The sequence below is a fragment of the Portunus trituberculatus genome, chromosome 48 (assembly GCF_017591435.1).
Source record: "Portunus trituberculatus isolate SZX2019 chromosome 48, ASM1759143v1, whole genome shotgun sequence".
Lineage (NCBI taxonomy): Eukaryota > Metazoa > Arthropoda > Malacostraca > Decapoda > Portunidae > Portunus > Portunus trituberculatus.
In genome coordinates this window covers 16,554,070-16,581,639 of record NC_059302.1, presented here as the reverse complement: position 1 = coordinate 16,581,639, position 27,570 = coordinate 16,554,070, and the positions used below count along the sequence as shown (strand labels likewise).

The 27,570-nt window shown below is 40.6% G+C and overlaps 1 protein-coding gene and 1 long non-coding RNA gene across 18 annotated transcripts; one reads left to right on the top strand and one right to left on the bottom strand.

The window, feature by feature from the left end:
* The first annotated feature begins 843 nt into the window (after window positions 1-843).
* On the top strand, window positions 844-12,770 carry LOC123498665. 17 transcript variants are annotated; one of them, XR_006672761.1, is made up of 6 exons: window positions 844-2,813; window positions 3,124-3,321; window positions 5,486-5,703; window positions 5,887-5,993; window positions 11,697-11,826; window positions 12,427-12,770. XR_006672761.1 is itself a non-coding variant. In XM_045245997.1 (3 exons), the coding sequence occupies exons 1-3, from the start codon at window positions 2,675-2,677 to the stop codon at window positions 6,332-6,334; spliced, it is 408 nt and encodes a 135-aa protein (XP_045101932.1). In that variant the 5' UTR covers window positions 883-2,674; the 3' UTR covers window positions 6,335-6,444. The 17 variants fall into 17 exon arrangements, 2 of the variants coding, with proteins under 2 accessions (XP_045101932.1, XP_045101930.1); XR_006672760.1 differs by having other exon boundaries at window positions 11,680-11,826; XR_006672767.1 differs by lacking the exon at window positions 5,486-5,703.
* On the bottom strand, window positions 12,766-15,138 carry LOC123498667. Its single transcript, XR_006672773.1, has 3 exons — window positions 14,060-15,138; window positions 13,219-13,469; window positions 12,766-12,879 (listed from the first exon to the last, which is right to left on the bottom strand). It is a non-coding gene; the product is annotated as an uncharacterized LOC123498667 (long non-coding RNA).
* Window positions 15,139-27,570: the final 12,432 nt, after the last annotated feature.

The following is a 27,570-nucleotide window of genomic DNA, read 5'->3' as shown; positions in this document are numbered from 1 at the left end:
GGAAGGTGTTGAGCTTCATGCCTTTAGTGATGCATCAGAGAAAGGTTATGGAGCCTGTGTCTACCTTAGACTACCCCTGCCCAATGGTAACTTTCAGACATCCTTTGTCCTCTCAAGAGGACGAGTAGCTCCCCTCAAAGGTATGTCTTTGCCTCGCTTAGAATTAGTTGGTACGGTACTTAGTGCTAGGCTAGTGACATTTGTTAAGTCTGCCCTTCATATTAATGTACCAGTATTTGGTTGGACAGATTCCACTGTTGCACTCTCATGGATAAAAGGAGACCCTAACAGATGGAAAACCTTTGTAAGAAATAGGGTAACAGAAATTCAAGATTTAATTCCATCTAGTAATTGGCATCATTGTAATGGAAAGGATAACCCTGCTGACCTTATTTCTAGAGGCATGATTGCTGAGCACCTTGTGTCATCTTGTCTGTGGCTAAGTGGTCCAGCATGGCTATCCTTGCCACTCACCATCACTTTGCAGGAGCAGCAGATACTGTCCCGTGATGAGAGTTATGGTGAGATGGATGTGGCTGCTTGTATTTCTACTGACCCAGCAGGCCCTGTGTTTGACTTTACCAGATGGGGCAGCTTTTGTAAGGTTATCAATATTGTTGCTTGGGTTATGAGGTTCATGAATAATTGTAAACCAGGTAGTAACAAATGTTATGGCTCCTTGACATATGCAGAATTGACCAAAGCTAAGGTAAGAGTGTTCCAATGTGCACAAAGAGAAGCTTATGCATCTGGGTTTGAGGCTCTGAGACATGGTAAACCACTTCCAAAGGGATCTTCATTGATTAAGCTTGATCCATTTTGTGTAATGATGGGTTGTTAAGAATTAAGGGTCGTTTAGATCAGGCCGAGATGAGTTATGAGAGCAAGCATCCCATCATACTTCCTTCAGGTCACGTTGCCCAACTTCTGATACTATTTCAACATCTTTTACTCAAACATGCTGGGGTATCCACACTTGTATCAACTCTAAGGAATAATTATTGGATTGTGGGAGTAAGAAGAATGTCTAAATCAGTTTGTAAGAAGTGTATACCATGTCGAAGGCATGATTCTAGACCTTGTAGTCAACCTGCAGCCCCTCTTCCTGGTTCAAGAGTCAGACCTGCACCTCCTTTCTCTGTAACTGGATTAGATTATGCTGGCCCTTTGTATTGTGTAGATATGCCAGGCAAGAAACTCTATATTTTGCTGTTCACTTGTGCTGTCATAAGAGCGGTTCATTTGGAGCTTACTGATTCATTGTCAATGCATGATTGTGTTCTGGCTATTCGCAGGTTTGCTGCAAGACGAGGGCTTCCTTCACTTTTTTATTCAGACAATGCCAAAACCTTTGTTGCAGCCTCTCGGAATTTACGTCAGGCCTATGGTGTTCTCAACCCAGACTGGAAGTTCATAGTACCTAGAGCTCCATGGTGGGGAGGCTGGTGGGAACGCTTAGTAAAAACGGTTAAAGTATCACTGAGGAAGACCTTTGGAGTCAAATGTTTGTCAAGGTGTCAATTAGAAACTTCCCTCCATGAAGTAGAAGCTTGTATCAACTCTCGGCCTCTGACATTTGTTAACGTAGAACATGATGCACTACCTTCTCTGTCTCCTTCACATTTTCTGATTGGGCGGCCTGCTGGGATTCAAGTGGAGGGTATTGATGACTGTAACACTCCCGTGTCAGCTAGAGATTTATGCATTCAGGAAAATGTACGTCAACAGCAACTTAGTAAATTCTGGAAATTGTGGAGCAATGATTATATTAGAAATTTACCTCCCTGTGTTAAGGGTTTTGTACCCAGATGTAATCTAAGGAAGGGTTCTGTTGTTTTGATCAGGGAAGATAATGTTCCAAGAATGTCCTGGCCTGTAGGTATTGTGATGGATGTGTTCCCTAGTAAAGACAATGTAATTAGAAGTGTAAAAATCAAGACAAGTAGAGGTATGATTTGTAGGCCAGTGCAAAGGCTGCATGATTTGGAGATCAGCTACACTGATTCTGATGCAACAAATATTGAGAAATGTTCTGATAATGTTAAGGAACTAAATGCAGAATTTCCATGTATTGAAAATACATCAGAAGGTGTCACCAATGCTGACCTTTGTCCTGTGTCACGTACCAGAAGCGGTCGTTCTGTAAAACCTCCTAGTAGATTGAATTTATGATAATGTAGGGACTTTGTATTTTGGATTCATTGCTTAAGTATAGGAGTATATGGTTGTACTCCTATGGTGGGGAGAATGTTGGATCTGCCAAGTGGTTATTACTTGTTAATTGGCAGCTAATCGGGACTTCACTTGACGGTTGTTATAAGTTTCCCATTTTCTTATTTATTTTCCACTATATATATGCAATTTGTATAATTTGTTCCTTTTGATACTTTATTTGTGTTCTGTAGGTGAAATTTGTGAAAATTACTATAAAAACTGTGTTGATACGATGTGATGTATATGGGACGGGGTTAATACACACACAGTCAGTCACCACCTGAAGCTCGCCGTGTTTGGTTCTCCTTGCCTTCTCCTGGCTGTATACCTCTACACTTGTCATAGGATATCTTCGCCGTGTTGGCCCCCTTGTACTTGGTGGGGACTCAACAAGAGGAAAGATGTGATAAAGGACAAGTTTGGCCCAAATCTCACAGTAAAACAAAAGAGACAAGCATGGATGGAGGTCACCGAGAAGCTGAATAGTGCATTCCCTTATGTTCGACGATCAAGAGAGCAAGTGGAAAAGAAGTGGCAAAATTTCCTATCAAAGGGAAAGCGTGCACTTTCAGCAAGAAAGCAGCAGCACCATAGAACTGGTAATTATATTTCTTTTTACAATAATGGCTCCTTAATTAAGACATGTTTACCCTAGTAATTACCTTAAAGAACAAACTTAAATAAAACTTGTTATTGGGAAGGGCTATGAATTTCAGGGAATGGACATGTTTCCGGTCAACATTTTTATTTCAAATATTGGTTCTAAGGATAACATAGGCCCTAAATGTAGCTATGGGAATAGTTTTCTTCGTATGAATGAGTAAAAGTGGTATAAAATATGGATTAAAGTCGAGGAAAAATCACGTGACTTAGAAACGGATGCTGATTGTACTTATAGAGGTTTTTTAGTCGCTAGCAATGGCTGGAAACGTGACTCGTAGTCGTTGGTGCTTCGTGCCGATGTGCAAGAATACTGACAGTACTCCAGGGAAGACATTTGTGTCTGTGCCAAGTAATCCATCTATAAGAAAAGGCTGGTGGCTCGCAGCTTGACGCGAGTTTCCCATGTCCAAGGCTCATATTTACTGCTGTGAAGATAATTTCAACGTGAGTATAACGTATACATAACATAAATAATAGGATAACAAAGGGCCACCAGGGCCCATCTAGGTTATCCTGTATCTGTCGCACAGCGACCTCGTCATCAGTACTTAAAGATACACTTACAAGTACACAATACATTATATACTAATTCTAAATATTTGGCCCATTAACAGGGGTAAGTCCTGCAGCGAAATTCTCTACAATTTGTGGTCCCCATACATGGGGATCATGTCTTGTTTAACTATAGTAAATTTCTTATAAAACTATCATGCAGTGCTATACATAATCATAAATCTAATAAATTTAAGTGCTTATCTAATCTGTTTTAAACATTGTCAAACTAGTGCTATTTACAACCGTCTCTGGCAATGCATTCCAGAAGTCTACCACTCTATGACTAAAGAAATATTTTCTTATATCTAACCTGCAGCCTTGCTTTCTAATCTTCCTGCCATGATTTCTAGTCCTATTTCCCTCCTCTAAGGTAAAGAAAGATCTCACATCTATGTAGTTCGTATCTGAAAACATTTTAAATAACTCTATCATATCCTCTCTTATACATCTCCTCTCAAATGAAAACATGTTTAATTCCTTTAATCTATCTCTATACTCCAGGCGCTTTAATGCTGGTATCATCCTAGTTGCTCTTCTCTGAACTGCTTCTAACATGTTGATATCCTGCCTATAGTGGGGTGACCAGGCCTGTATGCAATACTCTAAATGGGGCCTAACATAGGAATTATATAAGCTACGCACCACTTCCTTACTTTTATAACTAACATTTCTATTTATAAAACCCAGGATCCTATTTGCCCTATTTCTTGCTTCTAAACATTGGTTTGAAAATTTCATAGTTCTGTCTATCACTACTCCTAAATCCTTTCCTCCTCTACTGCCTCTAGCCAACATCCCTCCATCTCATAGCTAAAGTTTGTGTTGTCTTTACCTAAATGCATAACCTGACACTTTTTAGAATTAAACTCCATCTGCCACCTGTCTGCCCATGCTATCAGCCTGTCCAGGTCTCGTTGTATTCTGTAATTGTCCTTTTCACCCTGTACTGCACATGCTATCTTAGTATCATCTGCAAACTTTGATACTTTGCTACTAATTCCTATATCTAAATCGTTAATGTACACCAAGAAAAGAAGAGGTCCTAGCACTGATCCTTGGGGTACCCCACTAACCACTTTCTTCCACTCAGACATTGCCCCATTTAATACTACTCTTTGTTTCCTATCAGAAAGCCATTCACTAATCCAATCAACTAACCTACCCCCTATCCCATGTAGTCTCAATTTGTACACTAGCCTCCTATGGGGTACCTTATCAAATGCCTTGCTAAAATCTAGATATATAACATCTATGCTATTTCCATCATCTAACTCTTTGGTAATATATTCTAAGATATCGAGCAAATTTGTAAGACAGGACCTCCCTGATCTAAAGCCATGTTGGGTATCTCTAATTAATCTATTCTCATTTAAATGCTCCCAAATACTACCCTTAATGATTTTCCCTAGTATCTTACATACTATACTAGTTAAACTGATCGGTCTATAATTATTCGCATCATCCTTCCTACCTTTTTTAAATATTGGAGTAACATTAGCTAACTTCCAGTCCTGAGGTATCTCAGCAAACCTAAGTGATCTTTCAAAGATTAACTTAATTATTATTATGAGGTCAATGAAGGCGACCCACTGGAAAGTGCTTCAGAAATACTGTCTACACCCTTTTAACGCTTTTCTAACATAATATACAAGCAATTATTAGGTGTATCATGTTTCCTGAGTGAAATCTACATTTTTTTGTGAAGTTGTAGGTGTTCAGGTCTGAAAATCTCTCATTGTGCAGCTGTAGAATACACAACAGCTTTGATTAAAGTTTTTTTTTTTTCTTACATATCATTGTACTTAGTGACGTGCTTAATGCTTTCTTTGAATAGAACTGGTGTTAACCCCGAGAAAATAGGCCTTTAAGAAGGTGAAAGTAAGAACTTTAAGGACACATACATACCGGTGATTAAGCTAACCTTAGTTGGATACTTAGTAATTTTCTTTGCAAATGCAAGTTTTTCCCTACATTGAAAACAGCTGTATATGTTGTTATATTCATTTTAGATTATCAGAATCCATTTATTCTTATAACTTATTATGATTTTCAGCTCAAAGAAGACATGGAGAACTACTTATATTACACCTTGATGGGAGGACACATCAGGCTACACTCTGGAGTTAGGCCTCATAAGTTCGACTGCCAGGGAAAGATCACACCTCAGAATGAGAACAGGGACAGGTTGCAGAGGAAGAGGAAGGTTCTGGAGATTCTTTCTTCAAAAGAAAATTTAATGGAACTTCACCAAAATAAGTGTCCATAGAGCATGTAAATACTGTAACTTAGTTTTCATATGTGAATATCATGGCTTTCTTTTTATGTATAGATAAAATGCAGATTGCACACATATGATTTGCAGATTGCAAGTGGTCATTAGGGTATTAGGTCAAACAGGCAGTGTGACTATCATAAGTTATAGGCAGATATTTATCATGTCCTCTTTTGCAACAGATCTAGCACCTCAGCCTGACCATGTGGATCAGAGGATAGAGCATGATGGGCATGTTGATCCTGAGCCACTCACCCCTTCTACACAGGACACTGGAATACAATTGCAGGTAACCCATATTGTTCACCTGATTATAATGACATTCTACTGTACAGTATAATAATAGTAGGCATTCTCTGTTTACAAATCAGACTTTTTTTTTCTATACCATGTGGGCTTTTCACGGGAATTTATGGGCTAAAGGGGATACTTTTTGTGGTACCTCCTATCTCAAAGCCCACCCGCTAGGAAACCGTTGCCCCGAGTGAGGAAGCCCAACCTATACTTGGACCGTGGACAGGATTTGAACCCGTGCGCTTGGAGACCCCTCGGATCCCAAAGCACACATGGTTCCACTGTACCACGGTGGCCCCTAAACGTCTTGCACTGTGTCAGTCTATTGAAGAATAAGGCCTATTGGAAGGTTATAAGCAAAGGAAGAGATCATGAGGCAATAGTACTGGAGTGGTAATACACAAGAGTAATGATAATAATAATAATAATAAAATCCGTTTTCAATATCTGTTCTTTTTTTTTTTTTTTTTTTTTTTTTTTTTTTTGCTTCCAGGTATATCCAAGAAAGAGGTTCAAGGGGGTGCAAGTTCAACCAGTGAAGGCAGATGCGATGAATAACACAGATGGTCACATGGTGGGCAAGATGAAGAAAACTGAAAGTACATCTGAGGATTCTGTTTCCACATCAGAAAGTAGTGATGTAGATCATGATAAAAGTAAAGATTATGTACCATTAGACAGTACTTCCTGTAGTGATGATGAAAAGAACTTTAAAAAATTAACTCTGTACACAAAAAAGAAAATTAATACTAAAACATCCAATGGAATACATTGGATTACACAAGAGGCATTTGTATATTTTACATATTCTGTGTAGTCATGTAACCTACAAAGAAAGGGGACAAATTATTTCAAACAAAGATGTGGTATTAATTGTGCTAATGACTATTCGTACAGGATCACCAGAGTACATGATTGCACACAGGTTTGGTGTCAGCAACAGCTGTGTTAGTCGCATCCTTACTCGCTTTCTACCTGTCATAAGTGCTTGTTTGAAAGAGCTGATTTTCTGGTCACCATCCGAGACCATTAGAACAAGGCTTCCACACTCTTTCAAAGCTTACCATCATAAGGTCAAAAGTATCATTGATTGCTTTGAAATACAGATAGAAAAGCCATCCTCTGCCATAGCACAGAGTATGACTTGGTCTGATTACAAGAAATGTAATACTGTGAAGTATCTAGTGTCCGTAACTCCAGATGGATTAATTAATTTCATATCCACTGGTAAGCCTGGTAGATGCAGTGATATGTAGTTATTACAGGGATCGGGTTACGTGGACTGTTTGAGACCAGGTTCTACAGTATTGGCTGATCGAGGCTTCAAAGAGGTGGAAGCTGATCTCACTGCCAGAGGATGTCATTTGGAACGTCCTGCTAGTGTTAGCCAAGGGGAACAGTTACCAAACAGAACAGTCCTCAACATGAAAGTTGTTGCTGATTTGAGGATCCATGTTGAGAGAGTAATAAGAAGAATTAGAGTTTATAAAATCCTTGACATGCATTCATGTATTCCTCTTTCAGTGATGGATCTACTAGATAATATTGTGTACATAGTTTGTGGTTTAGTTAATCTACAGGAACGAATTTGTAGAATTTATTTTTTTAAAAGTGCACAGCACTGGTACAGTAAATGTACAACAGTATTATCCTGACAATACCAATCTCACATTTCAAGTATTAGTACTGAAAGTTAAATTTACTCCAGTAAAAGTAAAATAAGTACTTTGTTATAACAAGGTACTATTTTACTGTTACTGGAGTACATTTAACTTGGGTACTACAACTTGAAATTTGAGATTGTATTGTCAGGATAATACTCAAATAGTTACAGTAAAAGGCAACATGTTGTTTGTAAATAAAAAGTTGTTATTTGACTTTGCAACAATGAATATATGTCTCGTGTAATGCTGTCTCACCCACAATGTGCATATTGTAATCCTGTCTCGCCCACATTTAAGTTATTAACCCTAGTTTACTGTCAAAATAAAACAGTTTCCCAAATATTTTTTTATTTTTCATTCTTGAATATGTTGCACCAGTTTAGATGCAAGATGTAGCAAATTTCTATAATGATGCACATTCTGGAGAAGAGTTCCTGAAGGGAATGTTATATATTAAATGAAGTAGGCATACCATTCCAGAGATGATTCATGACATGTACATTCTGCAGAGCTCAATAAAAACCGTATTTTCCTAAAAGTGCTGACATTTTGCATGAGGCTTTCCGAATAAACTGAATCATACATTACTTTCACCATTTTCACACACTTTGTCACTTAAAAATCAGGATGTGCCACACAAAAGTAACCCTGATTTTTGCATGTTATGTGCATCAGCATTTGTACTTGTGCCAAGTGTTTTGCTGCCACAGATCCATCTTCCTTTATATATTTACGGAAGTTTTTCTAGGTTGTTGGACACTTCACTTCCACAATACACACACCATCCTCAGTTATGCCATCAGGTGATGCACCCATTACAGGATGTCTTGGATTTAGAAAAATGGCTGTGTGATCAACTACCCCTATATGTGATGCAACTTCCTTGAGTAGAAGGGATTCTAACTCTATACCTCTCCTCATGGCAACAGTGTCCTTAAGTTTTGCAGCACCAAGCACTGACATTACCAATGAACTTGTTATCTTCCCAGAACTATGAGCTGCTGCATATGCCTTGGAAGCTGTCACACGCAAACCTCACAGCATGCCATAGTGGTGACTTTGCCTGTGAAATAGTTTCTTTACTTATTAATTCACAAAGTTCATCTGTCATTTTCATTTTACAAAACTGCAAGAACTGTCTACAATCAGGTTCTCCAATGTGGCCTTTCAAGAATTCCTGCAAAAGACGATCAATGCCTATCTTTTCACCTTTATGTGGCTTAACAGCAAGGAGATAAAAAATGAGACTCTGCTGCAGAACAGTCCATACACTTGGCATCAACAACCTTTTCTGTGGTTTCATCTATCTTAACACACAGTAAGGTTTGGATGAAACTCTGTGCTCAGGTGTGATGCGGCCAGCAACTTCACAGACTCCGTCAGCTCGTCTTAACTGCACGTATCCAACTGCATCGTCGCCATAGTCCTCGCCAGCAGATCTAAAAACATAAAGTTAAGGTTAATCTATAGCTTGACCTGAATAACACTGTGACTAACCAGAATTAAACTTTTCTACACTATCATTTCAGATAAGTACGGTTCTGTAGCACAAAGGCTTTATTCAGGTATGAGAAAAAAAAACATATCTCGCGTAGACATTGTGCTTTGCGTAATTTACAGGATTACATAACTGATATCAGTGTCACAACAAATGAAAATGCACCATTTTCCTGTATACATATATACCACAATAAGGAAAGGCAGTACTGTATATAAAATCCTAATACATTAGCATACTTGGATAATTGTGCTTCATCTGACCTATTTTTACTTTATTCTGTACCGTACACCTGTGAGAATTTTTTTTGAGCAGGCAGCTTTTGTTGGCTAGTCCCTGTAGTTTTTCACAGTCCAGGTTAGGTTAGGGTGGGTCGGGTAACGTCAACTAATTTTTACATGATGCCCGGAAAAGTGCAGCACTAGGGATAGCTAGGATATGTCCCGGTAGTCTGCCTGGGTTAACATAACATAACATAACATAAATGATAGGATAACAAAGGGCCACCAGGGTCCATCTAGGTTATCCTGTATCAGTCACACAGTGACCTCGTCATCAGTACTAAAATATATACCTACAAGTACACTATACATTAAATACTAATTATAAATATTTGGCCCATTAACAGGGCAAGTCCTACAGCAAATTCCTCACAATCTGTAATCCCCATACATGGGGATCATGTCTTGTTTAACTATAGTAAATTTCTTATAGAAACTGTCATGCAGCACTATACATTGATTTTAAATCTAATGAGTTTAAGTGTTTATCTAATATGTTTTTAAACATTGTCAAACTATTTACAACCCTCTCTGGCAATGCATTCCAGAAGTCTACCACCCTATGACTAAAGAAATATTTTCTTATACCTAACCTGCAGCCTTGTTTCCTAATCTTCCTGCCATGATTTCTAGTCCTACATCCCTCCTCTAAGGTAAAGAAAGAATTCACATCCAAGTAGTTTCTATCTGAGAACATTTTAAATAACTCTTATACATCTCCTCTCAAATGAAAACATGTTTAATTCCTTTAATCTATCTCTATACTCCAGGCGCTTTAATGCTGGTATCATCCTAGTTGCTCTTCTCTGAACTGCTTCTAACATGTTAATATCCTGTCTATAATGGGGTTGTCTAGGTTAGGTCCCAGTAGTCTGCCCCAGTCCAGATTAGGTTAAAATGAGTAGGGAAATAAAAAGTACAGCATATTAAAAAAAAGGTGTTAGTGTGCATTTTTACCATAAGAAATATCACCATTACTATCATTACATTCTTACTTAATTTTCCACAACTTTTCCCTCCACTGTACATACCTCTGCATCTTGACGTGTTTCGTGGCTGGATGACGGAGCTCTCGATAGAAATCTACAATCATAAAGATGTCAACTCTTCGTAAATTTCTGTCATCAGCTTTACTGAAGCCTGGTAGTAGTTGACCAACCCTGCCAAGCGACTTACCCCGTAAATTGTAGTCAAACCTCAGTCAACTGCATTACCTTAGATTCACAATACAGCACAAAACATATATATTTTCCAAAATACTCATACATACACTGTCTAAGAACATATAGCCCATTATTCAAGGAACCATTAAGGTGCTTAGGTTTTAGGGTACTCTATATAGCAGAAGTGAACCTGTTAATTTGATGATTTCACTCCCTTTTCATTAATGTTACAACCGTTTAACACTTTTAATGTGTTCAGTAAACACCTATAACATACCTGTTGAGTGTGGTTTGGAGCTGGAGTGTCCATAGCTAATAAAAACAGCGGTAAATTATGGACTGCTGTCGTCTGCTGTGCTACCCACGTACACTGTGACGTCACGACCGTAAAGGCGGCTTCTTCCAACATCCTGAGAGGAATTTGAGTTATCTCTCCAATATCCAGTCAACTAGACATCAATAGGATGTAATATATGCACTATGTTTACTTTGGTATGTGGCATGATGCAATTCCAGGCTTTTCCCAGAACCGGAAACATGTCCATTGTGGGGATAAAAAGCAAGTAGTACTGTAATAATGATCAATAGGTTAAGAAACATGTAGAATAAGTGAAATAAGTCCATATTTACATGAAATGTGCGTTCTTCCCCACTTGAATGTTATTATATGATCAAATTATGAGGTACTTGAAATTCAGTTGCTGTATTCTCTATGAGGGGAAGGACACTTTTTTACACAATAGGTTAGGTTAGGTTAGTGTTTAAGTTAGGTTAGGCTAGTTCCTTCAGCAATAAGAGATGCATTAATGAATCTAGGGAAACTTATAAGGATGGCTAAGAGTGACTTTTTTGTGTTACATGCATCACAATAGAACCATTAATGCATCTCTTATTGTTGTATATCATTATGATGTGAAAATAAACCTTTACCGTCTTTTGAAAAAACATTACTTGTGAATTTGGTATGAAACATACAAACTTTGTCAATATGTAGTGCAGGCCACAAATGATTTAATAAAACTGTAGCACTATTATACCTTCCAACAAGGCTTCTACATTTTTCATTTTTACTCAGGTGGTGGTCTTTCACAGAAGACTACTGCTGGAGATGATACCTTGACAGACCTGATTGCTGACATTGTGGGACCCGACAATGTCTGTATTACAGGGGTTACACTGGTCCTGCTGATGCAAGTTTGATTGGACTAGCTGACACTAACAGGTATTGATGAAATCTTTGTGTTTCTCATTATAATTTTTTTTTTTTTATTTACTGTCTTTATTAGTATTAGCAATTTTTAATATTGTCATTACAAAAATATTATAGGAAGTGGCTATTCTTACGGCACCGTAATCCATCCTACCATGGTTATTTTTGCAACACTCGCTTTATGTCTGGAATGCTTCGTCTTGCTTATACGTAAACGTGTCACAAAGGCAGGTTACACTATGTAGAATAGGGAAGGGCTGGGTAGATTGCGTTGTGTGGGTTAGATTAGATTAGGCTTACCAGTGAAATTGATTGATTGACAACTCTAACATGGCAGACGCCCCTGTTTTAACAACCTAAGCTAATCTACCTACCCTAATCTAATGTAACCTAACTTCGTGACACGTTCAAGTATGAGCAAGACGAGACATTCCAGATGTAAAGCGAGTATCGTAAAAATAGCCACACGAGGAAGGATTGTGGCATCGTAAGAATAGCCACTTCTAATGTTATGATTGCTCTTTTTAATGGTTGTCATTTTGTAGGAAACTTATATTGCCCAAAGAAGATGCAAGTTATGCTTTAACAAAGCCATTGTTTGCTTTGTCTCAGATTGGATTATGAGGTGACGATGTAGTTGACAGAAGATGATCCAGTCGTGAACTCCGCTCCTCAAGCTCTGCCACCACCTCCTCAGTGTAATGTAGGCTCAGCTAGTGTAGCTCTTCCTATCGAATTGTCCACATTGGCAAGCAGAGGGCCTCCTCCTCAACCACCCATGAACCCTGTATTTGAAGCAGGACTTCACAGTGAGCAGCATGCAGAGGCAGTGAGGAAAGTGCTGCATCAAATGGAAGAAGCTTACAGGGCTCAAACAATTGTTTGGCAGAACATTGCCAAATACTTTTCTAAAGATTAAGCAAGTGTGGTTGAGAAAATAAAAGGCTGCAATAGTATTATGCTTTTAATTATCCAGATTTCCCCATCCCTTTCTCATATCCATCCACTTCCATGTGAAACAGCTGGTGAATGTGTGCTTCAAACTTCATGCATCAATCTTCTTGGCTGTTGAAAAGAATAAGATGGAAGCATTAAAAGTGGAAATTCTCTCTCTCTCTCTCTCTCTCTCTCTCTCTCTCTCTCTCTTTCTCTCTCTCTCTCTGTGACACTGATTGATCCGAAGAACCAAACAAGTTCTTTGTTCAGCAATGATATAGAATTTAAACTTGTAAAGAAAAGTGTATATTACATAATAATGTAGACTTCATGGTTCATGAAAAAAATAAATACATAAAAAGGTAACTTCATACTACTGATGACAAATCCAATTGTCAATTACAACACTGAATCAAAATACTACTTATTTAAAGTGAATGTTCACAATGTAATCCCTGAATCTCAGACCGTCTCTGGCTTGTCCAGGCTGCATTGGCTCATCATGACCAATGGCATGTATTTCTTCCTCCACCACTGGTCCATCTTGCACAGGTATATCCAAATTTCTTTCCCTGCACAAGTTATGCAGTGCAGCACAGGCCATGATGATCTTGCAAGTTTTCTTAGGATTGACTCTAATCTCTTTGTGTAGAACATTAAACCTGCGCTTCCACTGCCCAATGCCACGTTCCACAACACACCTGGTTTGCTTGTGTGCCCTGAAAGAACATTAACCATAATGATGTAAGTAAAAATTGGGTAGATTTACAGTTTAAGACAATATTACCTATCTCTACCCACACTCTTCCAAACCCCCAGCAAGCTTGAGGGCCTGTGGGGAATCGTGGGGGAGGCAAATTTAGGTGATTTTAAACCCCCAAAAAAGTCTACGGGATTTTTTTTTAAATACCCTAAAAAATACCATTGTTTTAATTACCCTAAAAATCCCTACATATAGGGATATTTTACCTACATCATCGTATTTCCCCTAAACTAGCCAGGGGGCTAGTTTAGGGACCCCCTAAAGTAACCAATCCTAACCTACACCTATTCTAACCGGGGAGGCACTGCCCCCCGGACTCCCCTGAACTAACCAAACCTAACCTACACCTTTTCTAGCCTCAGGGTGGCCATAACCACCTAGTATCTATTGGATTAAACTGTAATAGAACCAAAATTTATACGTTAATACCCTAGTCAGAGCTAAATTGAACTTTAGCAGTAAATATGCAATATAGAGTGGTGAAAGTGCTCTTTAACTTTTTCAACTTGTTGGGTTAGGCACCAATGTTATATACATAAGACTAACCTGTTATATGCTTCCTGTGCAGCAGTTTGTGGCTGGAGGTAAGGAGTCAGTAGAAAGCATTGGCGTCTCCAAGAAGGTAACAGCCAGCAGGTACAATTCCTCTCTCAAACCTGATTTTAAGGCCGCGCACTAAATATCCTGGCATCATGAGTAGCTCCAGGCCACTTTGCTACCACATCCAGGATCCTGTACTTAGCATCAAACACAACTTGGGTGTTGATGCTGTGATAGTTTTTCCGATTCACGTACTCGGCCTCATACTCCTTGGGAGATATTAGCCTCACGTGAGTCCTGTCCCACTACTCCCGGAAAGCCACTAATGCCCATGAATTCAGCCTATTTTCTTGGGAATTTTACAAAACGGCTGATGAAAGTGTCGGTCACAAGGGCGTCCAGTGTCTCACCAATCACTTTACTGATGGTTTGCTGCGATAAACCCAAGTCATCACCATTACATAGTTGCATTTTCCCCGTAGCCAAGTATCGCAGTGTCGCGAGCACTTTCATTTCTGCACTAACACTGTTGCTCCTATTTGTAGCAGGTGATATTTTGTCCCTCACCATATTTGTCACTAGCAGAATCCCCTCACGATCCAGTCAATACCTCTTTATCAGTTCTGCATCGACGTACGTACATATTCAACACGTCTTTTCTGACCCTGTGTTGCCTTGGCCTGCGAGCTCTTTCCTGTTGGGCGTCCATCAACGGTTGTTTATTATGGTAGGTACAGGAACACTTAAGTGTTGCGGTGAATACGGAAGTGTCCTCCTCAGGGACCCTCAGCGCTAAGTGTACTTTGGCACATTCAGTGTTTTGGTTGGTAACACTTAAGTATTTTGCCAAGACTTGAGTGCATCACTGAGTATTTTCGGTGGTACAGCTCCTGGTTCCTCGCATACCAAATCACTTGTACTTCAGCCAAGGTCTCATTCAGATTCTCCAAGCTCATCTCATTCACAAACTCATCCAGCATCTCACCATTCCTGTTCATTTGTTCACCTAACATACCTACGTGAGCATTCATGTCTCCCATAAAAATCACTCTCTCTCCAGTATAATCTCTTGCAATCTTTTTCAAAACACAGTATTTTCTACCTTCCTAACTGCTCTATCGCCTCCCACTGTCATATACACTACCGCTACGACTATCATGGTGACGGTAGCTGCGGTGGCGAGTGGACGTGTTGTGTGTGCGCTCAAAGTTTACAAAGTTTATTAAGTAAAGGGGTTACATTAGAAGGGGTAGAGTGTACCGAGACTGGTACACTGGAAGAAAAAGCGAGGAAATATAGAAATACAGTAGGAGAGAAAAAAGTTGCCGGGCGGTCTGGCCTGCTGCTGTAAAGTAATGAATGTCACAGGGCAGTACGATGGGGCAGGGGTGGAAACCGGAGTTTCCGGAGGAAAACCACCCATACTGCTGTGAGAGAATGAGAAAGGGAAGGATTACATTATTTCTTATTACATACAATATCTACAGAGTCAACAGAAAGACATACATTATTTACACAGTCTACAAGAAAGGCTACAAGTATATACATATGACTGATTACCCCTTCCCAAAGCAGCACAGATGCCTTCTGGGTGGAAACCGGAGCTCCCGGAGGAAAACCACCCGTGCTGCTGTGGATGTGCTACAGGTAAAAAAGAAAGATAGCTATATATACACTGAAATGTTCCTTATTGTCAATGTTCTGGCACTTTTGTATAGTGTGGAGTCACAGATAGTGGCGCACATGAATGTCTTGATCCGGTAGTAGTCGCAGTAGGTGAACCATGCAGCCACGCAGGCCGACACGGTATGGTCATAGTCGAGTCGATGGCGAAGACGTGGTTCGTAGGGCGGCCGTGGGTGTGCACTCCGTTTTTGGCTGTTGTTTTTATAGTTAGCGAGTGGTGTTTGTGCTTGGTGTCTGTGTGTGGTGCTTTTGAGTGTTAATGAAGTGAAAGTGTGTACTGCAAGTGTTAGATTAGAGTGAAATAGTGGTTAGAATCAGTGTTTGTGAGTTAAAAGTATTTTGGTAGACCGAGGAGACTATATAGGCTTGTAACCATCAAGTTGACCTTGAAAGAGGATTAGTTGACCTCACTTAGGCCCCCCCACCACCGCGGTTCCCCCACCCCGCCGTCACCAAGTATTTTTATTTGTTTGTTAGCTACGTATAGTGTTCTTGTGAGTTAACTGATTGTAAATTAGTATGGCGGTAGCTATTGAGGTATATCAGAGTGTGATTGAGTGCGTGAAAGAGTGTATTGAGGTGGGATTGGGCGAGTTTGTTGTGTGTGAGATGTGTGGGCATGACAGGAAGGTCATTGACTTTTCTGAGTGTATGGTGTGTAGGCTCAAGAGCGAGAACTTAGTTCTTTCTCTTGAGCATCGAGAATTGCGAGAGGAAATGAGAAAGCTAAGTGAGGGGAAAAGTGCAAACGAAGTGCTCATCTTTGAGTTGAAGGAGGAGGTTAAGAGGCTTGGGGAGGCAGTGGAAAAAATTAGGCAGGAGATCAGTGTTAGGCCGAAGGTTGGACCTTCTGAGGGCGACAGGGTGGCTTGGCCCTCTGTCGGGAAGAGCAGAGTGGGGAAGAGGGAGCAGGCGAGCCAGACTGGGTAAGATAGTAGTCAGGATGGGCAGAGGTGGCAGGTTGCGAGGGGAAGGAAAGCGGAGGCAGTTAGGGAGGATAGGACTAAACCTGTTGAGTGTGAAAATAGGTTCGGTTTGTTGGAGGGGGAGAGTGAGAGTGGAGTGAATGAAGTGGTTGTGGTGAGTGAAAGGGTAGAGGAGAGGAGGAGGAGGGTTGTGCCTAGCACACCTCAGGTGTGTGTGGTGGGTGACTCTCAGGTTAGGTACTTAGATAGCACTTTCTGTGGGAAAGACAGGGATAGGAGGACGAACGTGTGTATGCCTGGTGCAGGTATGAATGCAGTGAGTGAGGAGGTGCAGAAGAGAGTTGGGGGGATGGAGAGGGAGGGTGTAGTAGTTTTGCACGTAGGTGGGAACGATGTCAGAGCAGGTGGGTCGGAGGAGTTAGTGGCAAGATTTCGGGAAATGTTAGGCAAGATAAGGGAGAGTGGTAGGAGGTGTGTAGTGTCAGGAATCTTGCCTTGTGTGTATGTTAGCAGGGAATGGTTGTCTAGAGCCATTGGTGTGAATGGTCGGGTAAAAGGGATGTGTAAGGATGTGGGTGTCAGCTTTGTGGATGTATGGGATAGGTTCTATGGGAGAAGGGATTTGTATGCTAGGGATGGTGTGCATCTGAGTAGGAAGGGTGTGGATGTGCTGAATGGATGTCTGGAGGGGAGTTGGGATGGAGTGTAGGGGTGAGGTAGCAAATGCATTCCAGAAGAAAGATGTTAGACATAAATTAGATAGGATAAACAGAGATAGTGAAAAGATTAGGAAAGATTTCCAGGTGCAAATAGGAGAGAATAAGATTAGGATTCCAAATAAGGAGACAGCATCTAGGAAGGTAGCAGGACTTAAATGTTTTTATGTAAATGCCAGGAGTCTTAGGAACAAGAAGGACGAGTTATCTAGTTATATAGTTGAGGAGGACTTAGATGTTGTATGTGTCACAGAGGCATGGGTAAATGAGGAAAAGTTTAGGAAAATAGGAAAGAATATGAAGTAGATGGATACATTATGTATTTACACCAGAGAATTGGTAGGATAGGTGAAGGAGTAGTTATTTATGTAAAAAATCCTTTATTTCCAGTCAGGTTAATGGTATTAAGGTAGATAACAGAGTAGAGTCCTTATGGCTGGATGTTAGAGTAAACAAAAGTAAGGTTATTAGAGTAGGAGCTTTTATAGACCACCTAACCAGTCAGCAGATGTAGACAACCTTATGGTAGATGAGATAAATAGGGGGTGTACTAGTCAGACAATTATCTTAGGGGATTTTAATCTTAAGTCAGTAAACTGGGAGAGGATGGTAGGAGATGCTAGTGAAAATAAGTTTATGGAAAGTTTTCAGGATAACTATTTAGTGCAGATGGTAGATAAACCTACTAGGGGAGGAAGGTTTTAGACATAGTACTAACAAATATTGAGCATTGTTTAAAGGAAGTTGAGGTAGGAGAGACTTTAGCAAACAGTGACCATCATATAATTAGATTTATCATTAATTCCAGTAGGGATAATATAGTGAATAAGACTAGAGTCCCAAACTATCAGAAAGGCAATTATGGTAGGTTACGTCAGTTATTAGGAGAGGTAAACTGGGAAGATAGTTTTGGAAATAAAACTGCACAGGAGATGTGGGATATTTTAAGGTTGTAGTAAAGGGTATAGTGATGCAGTGTATCCCTTACAAAGATATAAGGCAGAGAAACAGGAAGCCATTATGGTGGACTCATGAGATAGGTAGACAGATCAGAGAGAAGAGGGCATATAGAGAGTTGCAGAAAAGTGGGAAGATGTAGATTTGATTAGGTACAGACAGGTCAGGGATGATTTGAGTAAGGTTATAAAAAAAGTAAAAGGCAGGCAGAGATAAAACTAGCTAGAGCTGGGAGTAAAGATCCCAAAAATTATATAGTTATTACAAGGTCAGTGATAAAAGAAATAAGGATAGGATTGGACCACTCAGAAAAGATGGTGTAGTAGTGGATCAAAATGAAGACATAGTAGAATTATTGAATGAACAATTTTCTTCAGTATTTACTAGGAAAGAATAGGAAATCCTGTTACAAACAGTGCGACGAGTAGTTTAAGAGCTTTAGAAAATATTGATATAAAACCGGGAATTATTAGGAAATTTATTCTTGAACTAGACGATAGGAAAGCTAGTGGTCCTGATGAGCTACATGCCAGAGTACTTAGGGAGGGTGTAGACAGTATTTCTGAAGCACTTAAGTTAATCTTTGAAAGATCACTTAGGTTTGCTGAGATACCTCAGGACTGGAAGTTAGCTAATGTTACACCAATATTTAAAAAAGGTAGGAAGGATGATGCGAATAATTATAGACCGATCAGTTTAACTAGTATAGTATGTAAGATACTAGAGAAAATCATTAAGGGTAGTATTTGGGAGCATTTAAATGAGAATAGATTAATTAGAGATACCCAACATGGTTTTAGATCAGGGAGGTCCTGTCTTACAAATTTGCTCGATATCTTAGAATATATTACCAAGGAGTTAGATGATGGAAATAGCATAGATGTTATATATCTAGATTTTAGCAAGGCGTTTGATAAGGTACCGCATAGGAGGCTAGTGTACAAATTGAGACTACATGGGATAGGGGTAGGTTAGTTGATTGGATTAGTGAATGGCTTTCTGATAGGAAACAGAGAGTAGTATTAAATGGGGCAATGTCTGAGTGGAAGGAAGTAGTTAGTGGGGTACCCCAAGGATCAGTGCTAGGACCTCTTCTTTTCTTGGTGTACATTAACGATTTAGATATAGGAATTAGTAGCAAAGTATCAAAGTTTGCAGATGATACTAAGATAGCATGTGCAGTACAGAGTGAAAAGGACAATTACAGAATACAACGAGACCTGGACAGGCTGATAGCATGGGCAGACAGGTGGCAGATGGAGTTTAAGGTGGTAATTCGATGACTCGATATCAATATCGGTTTTTTGGCTCTCCCATTGCTATTTTTTCACCGAATTCAATAATATTTATACACAAGGTGTACGTTTATGGTGTACGTCTTCAGTGTTAATTTGGTACACAAATGTGGCGTAGTTTTTTTGCAATAAATATTTTTTCGGCGATAAGAAAATAATTCAAAATACCATTATAAAATCAAAACTAATAACAGTGTGGCAATTTCCTCTTAACCACATATAATATACATAACAACAAATAAATGTTAGCATCGGCATACACATAACCTATGTTATAACAATTTCATTTGTTACGTTCACCGGTTAAACTGGTAAGATTGGCATCGGAGAGCCGGTGAACAATAACAATAAAAAAAAACACTGCAGGTTCAACTGGTGAGGAAATGCAAAGGGGGCACTTTAAAAAGCTATTTTAATAACCCATTATGATATTGACACATAGATATAACATGAAACATGACACAGATATATAACATGAAACACAGGAAAATGACATACACATATACATATAACACAGTAATAAATACAACAATAAAGAACCCAACTTAATACCTAACAATAATCCTAATCCTATATAGAGGCAATGTGGAAAGCACGGACGAGGGGAAGTGATACTTATGCGGTGTCGCAGTGGTGAAATGCTGGGTGATGGTTGATCCCACGGCAGAACCAAGAGGCGTTGTGTTCACTGGTTGAGGCTTGGATCTCAACTGCCAATCCAGAAAACCAAGAGCTGGCTCAACACTTTCGGTTGAGTCGAAAGGGGCCGCGTGAATCCAACTTCGGGACAGTAGCCGGGCTTCATGAAACGGTGACGTGGAAGGTTCACGAGACGGTGACGTGGAAGGGAAGGCGGAGAGGTGGCGAAGGAGGTAACAAGCAGAGGAGGTGATGGTAGTAATGCATGTTACGGGCGGGCTGTAACATTTCCTCCCACCTAAGACCTCCGTAATGGGCTCATGAAGGAGGTGAGACGGGAGATCTTGATAAGGCGTCGGCGATGATGTTGTCCACCCCCTTGATATGATGGACTTCCAGGTTGAAAGGTTGAGTTAACAAGGCCCACCTAAGAATGCGTTGGTTTCGGTTCCTCATGGCGTACAGGAAGGCCAGAGGATTGTGGTCCGTGAAGACCTTGGTGATGTGCGGACCAGGATGAAGATAGCACTCAAAACGTTGGAGCGCCAGCACGAGTGCCAGAGCCTCCTTTTCGATGGTGGAGTAGTTGAGTTGATGGTGTTTCAGTTTTGCAGAGTGATAAGCGATGGGATGGAGGATGCCGCTTGTGGGGTCCGTTGTAGTAGGACAGCACCCACTCCAACTCCACTCGCGTCAACTTGTAAATGGAAGGGTCGGGAGTGATCCGGCGTCCAGACCACTGGTTCCGAGGAGAGAAACGCCTTGAGGTGTTTGAAGGCTTGGTCACAGGCCGGGGTCCAGTGGAAGGGGACGGAAGTGCTGAGAAGGTCCGTCAAGGGGGCGGCCAGGGTGGAGAAGTTTTTACAGAAGCGTCTGTAAACCCAGCCATCCCCAAGAACCTCATGAGAGCTTTCCTGGTGGTAGGAACAGGAAGCCAAGGATGGCCTCCACGTTAGCTCTCTTGGGGTGAACCTTGCCGTTCCCCACCACATGTCCCAGGTAGACCACCGTAGATTTCCCGAAGGTGGACTTGGCCAGGTTGATGGTAAGCCCGGCTTCCTGCAACCGACCCATCAGCCTCCGAAGACGGGTCAGATGTGTTGCCCAGTCGTCTGCAGTCACCACCAGGTCGTCCAGATACGCGGATGTTCCCTCCAAGTCCTGAGTTATGTAATTTATAGCCCTCTGGAAGGTGGCAGGAGCATTAGACAATCCAAAGGGCATCACTGTGTATTGGTATAGTCCGAAGGGAGTGATGAAGGCGGATATTATTTGGGCCTCGTCCGAGAGGGGAATCTGGTAGTAACCTTTAAGCAAGTCTATAGTGGTTACAAATTTGGCTACTCCTATACTATCTATAAGGTCCTCTATCAAGGGCAATGGGTAGGAGTCTGGCACCGTCACTTTATTTAATTTCCGGTAGTCGGTGCAAAATCGACTACTACCATCTGGCTTAGATGTTAACAGGCAGGGAGAAGCCCAAGGAGATATACTAGGTTCTGCAAGGTGATGACAGAGCAGATAGTCTACCTCTTTTTCATCAAGTCTCTTTTAATGGGTGAAATGCGATAGGCTGGTTGTCTTATAGGCTTGATGTCGGTAGATGTTAATCTTATGTCATGTTGGATAGTATTACAAACTCCTGGAAGGTCACCTGTGATTTCAGAAAAGTCTAGCAATAACTTTTAAGATCAGACTGTTGTGAAGGTGTTAAGGAAACAAACACCTCATCCAGGTTGGACATGATTTGGCTGTTTGAGGGGCGTCCTTTAGGTGACGAGAAGAGGAATTCGATGTCGGACTCTTCCTCGGGGGCACAGGACCAGACTCCTTCCTATCAGACATACAGGTACAGCGCGAGACAAGTCGTCCTCTGGTTCTCTGGAGTGGTAAGGTTTCATTAGATTAATATGAACAAGTTGGGAATCCTTACGACGGTCAGGAGTGTGGACCACATAATTTAATGGACTTAGTTTTTGAGCCACAACATAAGGTCCCATGAACTTACTGTGAAGAGCATTGCCTGGAGTGGGGAGAAAAGTAAAACCTTGTCTCCTGGTTTGAAACTTCTCATGACAGATTTGGGAAGAGAATTCTGTTGCATTTTAGTTTGAGATTTGAGGAAGTTTGATTTAGCAAAAGATCTGACTTCACTGATTTTATTCTTAAGGTTACTGATGTAGTCAGACACACTGGGGCTTGAAGGAGTATTTTGAGTAAACCATTGATCCTTTAATATTTTGAGAGGCCCCCTGATCTGTCTACCATAGAGTAATTCAAAAGGGAGTAACCTAAAGAATCTTGAGGAGATTCTCTTAAAGCGAAGAGAAGGAAAGAAATACTTTCATCCCAGTCTCCTTGATGCTCCAAGCAATACTTCTTCATCATGGATTTTAATGTTTGGTGAAACCGCTCCAGACAGCCTTGGGATTGGGGTGGTAAGCCGAGGAGGTAACATGGTCGATGTTTAGCTCATTCACTATCTGTTGGAAAAATGGCTAGTGAAATTGCTACCCTTGTCAGACTGAATTTGTTTTGGAATTCCTACCGAGGTGAAAAATGTATTAGATGTTTTACAATGGTCTTTGATGTGATGTTCTTAAGAGGGAATGCTTCAGGGTACCTGGTAGTGGGATCCATGAGGGTTAACAAATACTGATTCCCTCGTTTGGTTTTGGGTAAGGGCCCTACGCAGTCTAGTATGATCTTTTCGAAGGGCTCCGTCTGAACTGGAATAGGCGTCAGAGGAGCTGGCACAAGGCGTTCGTTAGGCTTACCCACAATTTGACATATGTGACATGTTTTTACATAGTGTGACACATCCTTTTCATTCCTGGCCAAAAAATGTTGAAGAGCCTTCTTGTAGGTTTTTTGGATGCCTAGATGACCTGACAATCCATCATGAGCTAGTTCTATAATGGCTGGTCTTACAGACAAGGGATGACAACTTGATGTGTTTCTGACCAGGTGTCTAGTTGTTTCAGTTCAGGAGGTCTGTAGGCACGCATCAGGACTCCTTCCTGATAATAAAAACAAGGCAATTTAGACATATCCTTTGTCTCACTGGCAACATGTCTGATCTTAGCCAAAGTGAGATCCTGTTCCTGAGCATTAATCAAATTCTCCTTTGAAATGATGTTATTATACAAGTTGTCAGTAGAGGCAATCATTGGTGGAGGAGGTGATGAAAGGGCAGGGGACTTGGACTGAGACCTGGTGACTGCACACACTGGGAAGAAGTGAGGGATGTTTCGTCCAGGGTCTTAGTGGGACTTTCTGTTAAGGGAGAATCAAGAACAATTAAGTTTGGAACAGCCAAGTTACCCGCAAGATCATTACCCAGTACAAGATGTACCCCGGTACTGGCAGTTCACCAGGTTTAATGGCTACCTCAACCTCTCCTGAAATGAACGGGCACTGTAAGCTAATATTAGCCAAGGGATAGGAGAGCTGTGATTCGAGACCTGTAAGGATCACCTTCTCCCAGTGAAAGCCTGTTTGATGTTAGGGATGACATCTTCCCTTAAGATGGATTGGGCAGCACCTGTATCACGCAGAACCTTGATATTTATTGCCTTGTCTTTACCATCAGTCAGGACACTTTACCTTGATACATGTACGAGTCATAAAGTTCTAGAGGAGAGTTGACAGGGTTAGCTAGGGCCACTGGTTTCTTGTTCTCAAATGTGTTAGGTTTAGGGGCCACAAAAGAAAATTGACGTTGAGAACCCTTGCAATTTGGGTGTCTACATTTCTGGATCGTGTGACCTGGCTTCTTACAGTATGTACACCAGGGGGAATTATATGCATTTGGCGAGAATCCGGTTGGCTTACCACCCGCGCCCCAAAACCTTCCCCAAAGGAGGACCTAACATTAGACAGTGAACCACGACCTCTACTACCCAGGGATCCCATCAACAAAGCAAACGCATCAGCCACTTTAGCGGCAGACATAAGATCACTCTCTCCCGTTCTTCCACATGCCTCAGAATATTAAAGGTAACTTGTTCTTCCATTCTTCCAGGACCATTAGATTGAGCAACTCCGAAAAGGTGGTAATGTTAAGGCGGCTAACCATTTCTTAAATTGTCTTAGTTTCTCACTAGCAATTCAACATAGGTGTGAGACTCTGGTTTCACATACTTTTGAAACTGTTGTCTGTATCCATCAGAAGTGATAGAGTAGGCGTCTAGAATGTTACCTTTGATCTCTTCATATTCTACCTCATCACTAAGGCCGTTGTATACCCTATAAGCTTTTCCTACTAGCTTAGGGACAAGGAGAGACACCCACTGATCCTTGGGCCATTTATTCCTATGAGCAATGCTCTCAAAAGCGCGAAATGACCCGTCAACATCAGATTCATCAAAAGGGGGAACTAGCGGAGCAGCTGTAGCAGGATTAAAGCTTGCTAACTGTTTCTTTATATCTATTTCTTCCCTCTAAACTTAGCGTCATTTCGTAGGGCTAACTCCTGAATTTCTAACTCTTTCTCCTGCCTTTTAAGTTGTAACTGAAATTCTCTCTCTCTTTTTCTTTTCTGCCTGTAGTTGCATTTGTTTTTCCTGTCTTCATTTGTCTTCTTTCTCTGTAGTTGCATCTTTTTTCTGCCTGTAGTTGCATTTTTTCTTCTTTTCTGCCTGTAGTTGCATTTGTTTTTCATGCATCCGGTATTCTAGTTTAAGCTTCTCAATTTCCCATTGACTTATCCTACTCTTATCCTGTTCTTCCTGGGGACTGTGTATTATAGTCCTCGTAGAGGCTGACATGGGAGTTAACTCTTCTATGGCATTTCCTAGCAACTGACCTTCTTGCACTAGATGTTCAACAACTACATTCTTAATGACCTCTTTAGTCATCTGAGACGTGATGGGAACATCAAAATGTTTAGCGATGGCTTTCCATTGGTCCTTCTTTATATTAGCATATTTAAGTTGTTCCAGAGAAGGGTCGGCACAAAAATCTTCAACGTTAAACTGAGCGGAAGCCATATTAAATAGATGTTAAACCACAACAAAAAAAAATGATAAGCGAATTACTTAAGTGAGGAACTTGGCAGAGTGATAATAAAGGCAACCTTGAAATTACCTAGATTATACTTAAGTAAACACTTATGAGTACAATCACTAATGAGGGGTAAACTAGAGAGTTACGGCATTAAGAGGGATCCGGATTACTCTAGTTACGAGACTTGAGAGTGAGGAGCGAATTGTACTGAGACTTGTTATTGATAAGGAGGCGGATTAGTCTGAGAGACTAGTTAAAATGGCCGATTCTAACTAGCGAGAAAAATGATCCGCGAAGTGAGGGATTGAGGGTTCGCATGAACATATGATGATCCCAACACTTGGATAACACTTATTACACACCTGCCTATGTGCAAAAATAGAGATAAGTGCTATCGGTGAACACGCCTTTCTACCTGGTTTCCTGCTCTACCACTGCTATGCGATACCAATGAAAGTCACGAAGCACGTTTAACCCAAAAGGAGCCACTTGATCGCACAAAGGTAAATTTAAACCACACGCAGAGTAAGTCACAGAAAAAAACACATCAGAGTCACAACACCACAGAAACACAAGCAATCACAGAAAAAAGTCACTGGAAAAATGGAACACTGAACATGGGTTATAATGGTCCTGTCACGGTCGCCAATTGTTACGTTCACCGGTTAAACTGGTAAGATTGGCATCGGAGAGCCAGTGAACAATAACAATAAAAAAAAACACTGCAGGTTCAACTGGTGAGGAAATGCAAAGGGGCACTTTAAAAGCTATTTTAATAACCCATAATGAAATTGACACATATATAACATGAAACATGAAACACAGATATATAACATGAAACACAGGAAAATGACATACACATATACATATAACACAGTAATAAATACAACAATAAAGAACCCAACTTAATACCTAACAATAATCCTAATCCTATATAGAGGCAATGTGGGCTTCCTCACTGGGGCAACGGTTTCTAGCAGGTGGGCTTTGAGATAGGAGGTACCACAAAAAGTATCCTTTAGCCCATAAATTCCCATGAAAAGCACACATGGTATAAAGAAGTAGAGGAGGAAAGGATTTAGGAGTAGTGATAGACAGGATTATGAAATTTTCAAAGCAATGTTTAGAAGCAAGAAATAGGGCAAATAGGATCCTGGGTTTTATAAATAGAAATGTTAGTTATAAAAGTAAAGAAGTGGTGCATAGCTTATATAATTCCTATGTAAGGCCCCATTTAGAGTATTGCATACAGGCCTGGTCACCCCATTATAGGCAGGATATCAACATGTTAGAAGCAGTTCAGAGAAGAGCAACTAGGATGATACCCGCATTAAAGCGCCTGGAGTATAGAGATAGATTAAAGGAATTAAACATGTTTTCATTTGAGAGGAGATGTATAAGAGGGGATATGATAGTAGAGTTATTTAAAATGTTCTCAGATACAAACTACATAGATGTGAGATCTTTCTTTACCTTAGAGGTGGGAAGTAGGACTAGAAATCATGGCAGGAAGATTAGAAAGCAAGGCTGCAGGTTAGATATAAGAAAATATTTCTTTAGTCATAGGGTGGTAGATTTCTGGAATGCATTGCCAGAGAGGGTTGTAAATAGCACTAGTTTGACAATGTTTAAAAACATATTAGATAAGCACTTAAATTTCTTAGATATATAATTATGTATAGCGCTGCATGATAGTTTTTATTAGAAATTTACTATAGTTAAACAAGACATGATCCCCATGTATGGGGATCACAGATTGTAGAGGAATTCGCTGCAGGACTTAGCCCTGTTAATGGGCCAAATATTTAGAATTAGTATATAATGTATTGTGTAGTACTTGTAAGTGTATCTTTAAGTACTGATGACGAGGTCGCTGTGCGACTGATACAGGATAACCTAGATGGGCCCTGGTGGCCCTTTGTTATCCTGTTATTTATGTTATGTTATCCTCTCAGCTCTGCCACTCTCATTCCTACCCTCCACTTGAACAGCTAACATGTCCTCACTCTCAGCACTGTCTCCTATATAGCAGGTCTGGATGTGGGCTGTTCATCCGTGACTACATCTCTGCCAGTCTCTACAGTGACACTGAGGTTTCCTGGCGGCTCCCTCCACCCATGTCTTCCACTAGAGCAGAACTGTATGCTGTACTGGAGGCGCTCCACATTGTGGCGCCTCCATAAGAATGTATATTTCTTTATTGACAGTAAGGCTGCATTGTATGCCCTTCAATCCACCTTCCCCCTGGACTGTGATCTAGTTAATAAGTGTCTTGATCTCATCCACGCCCT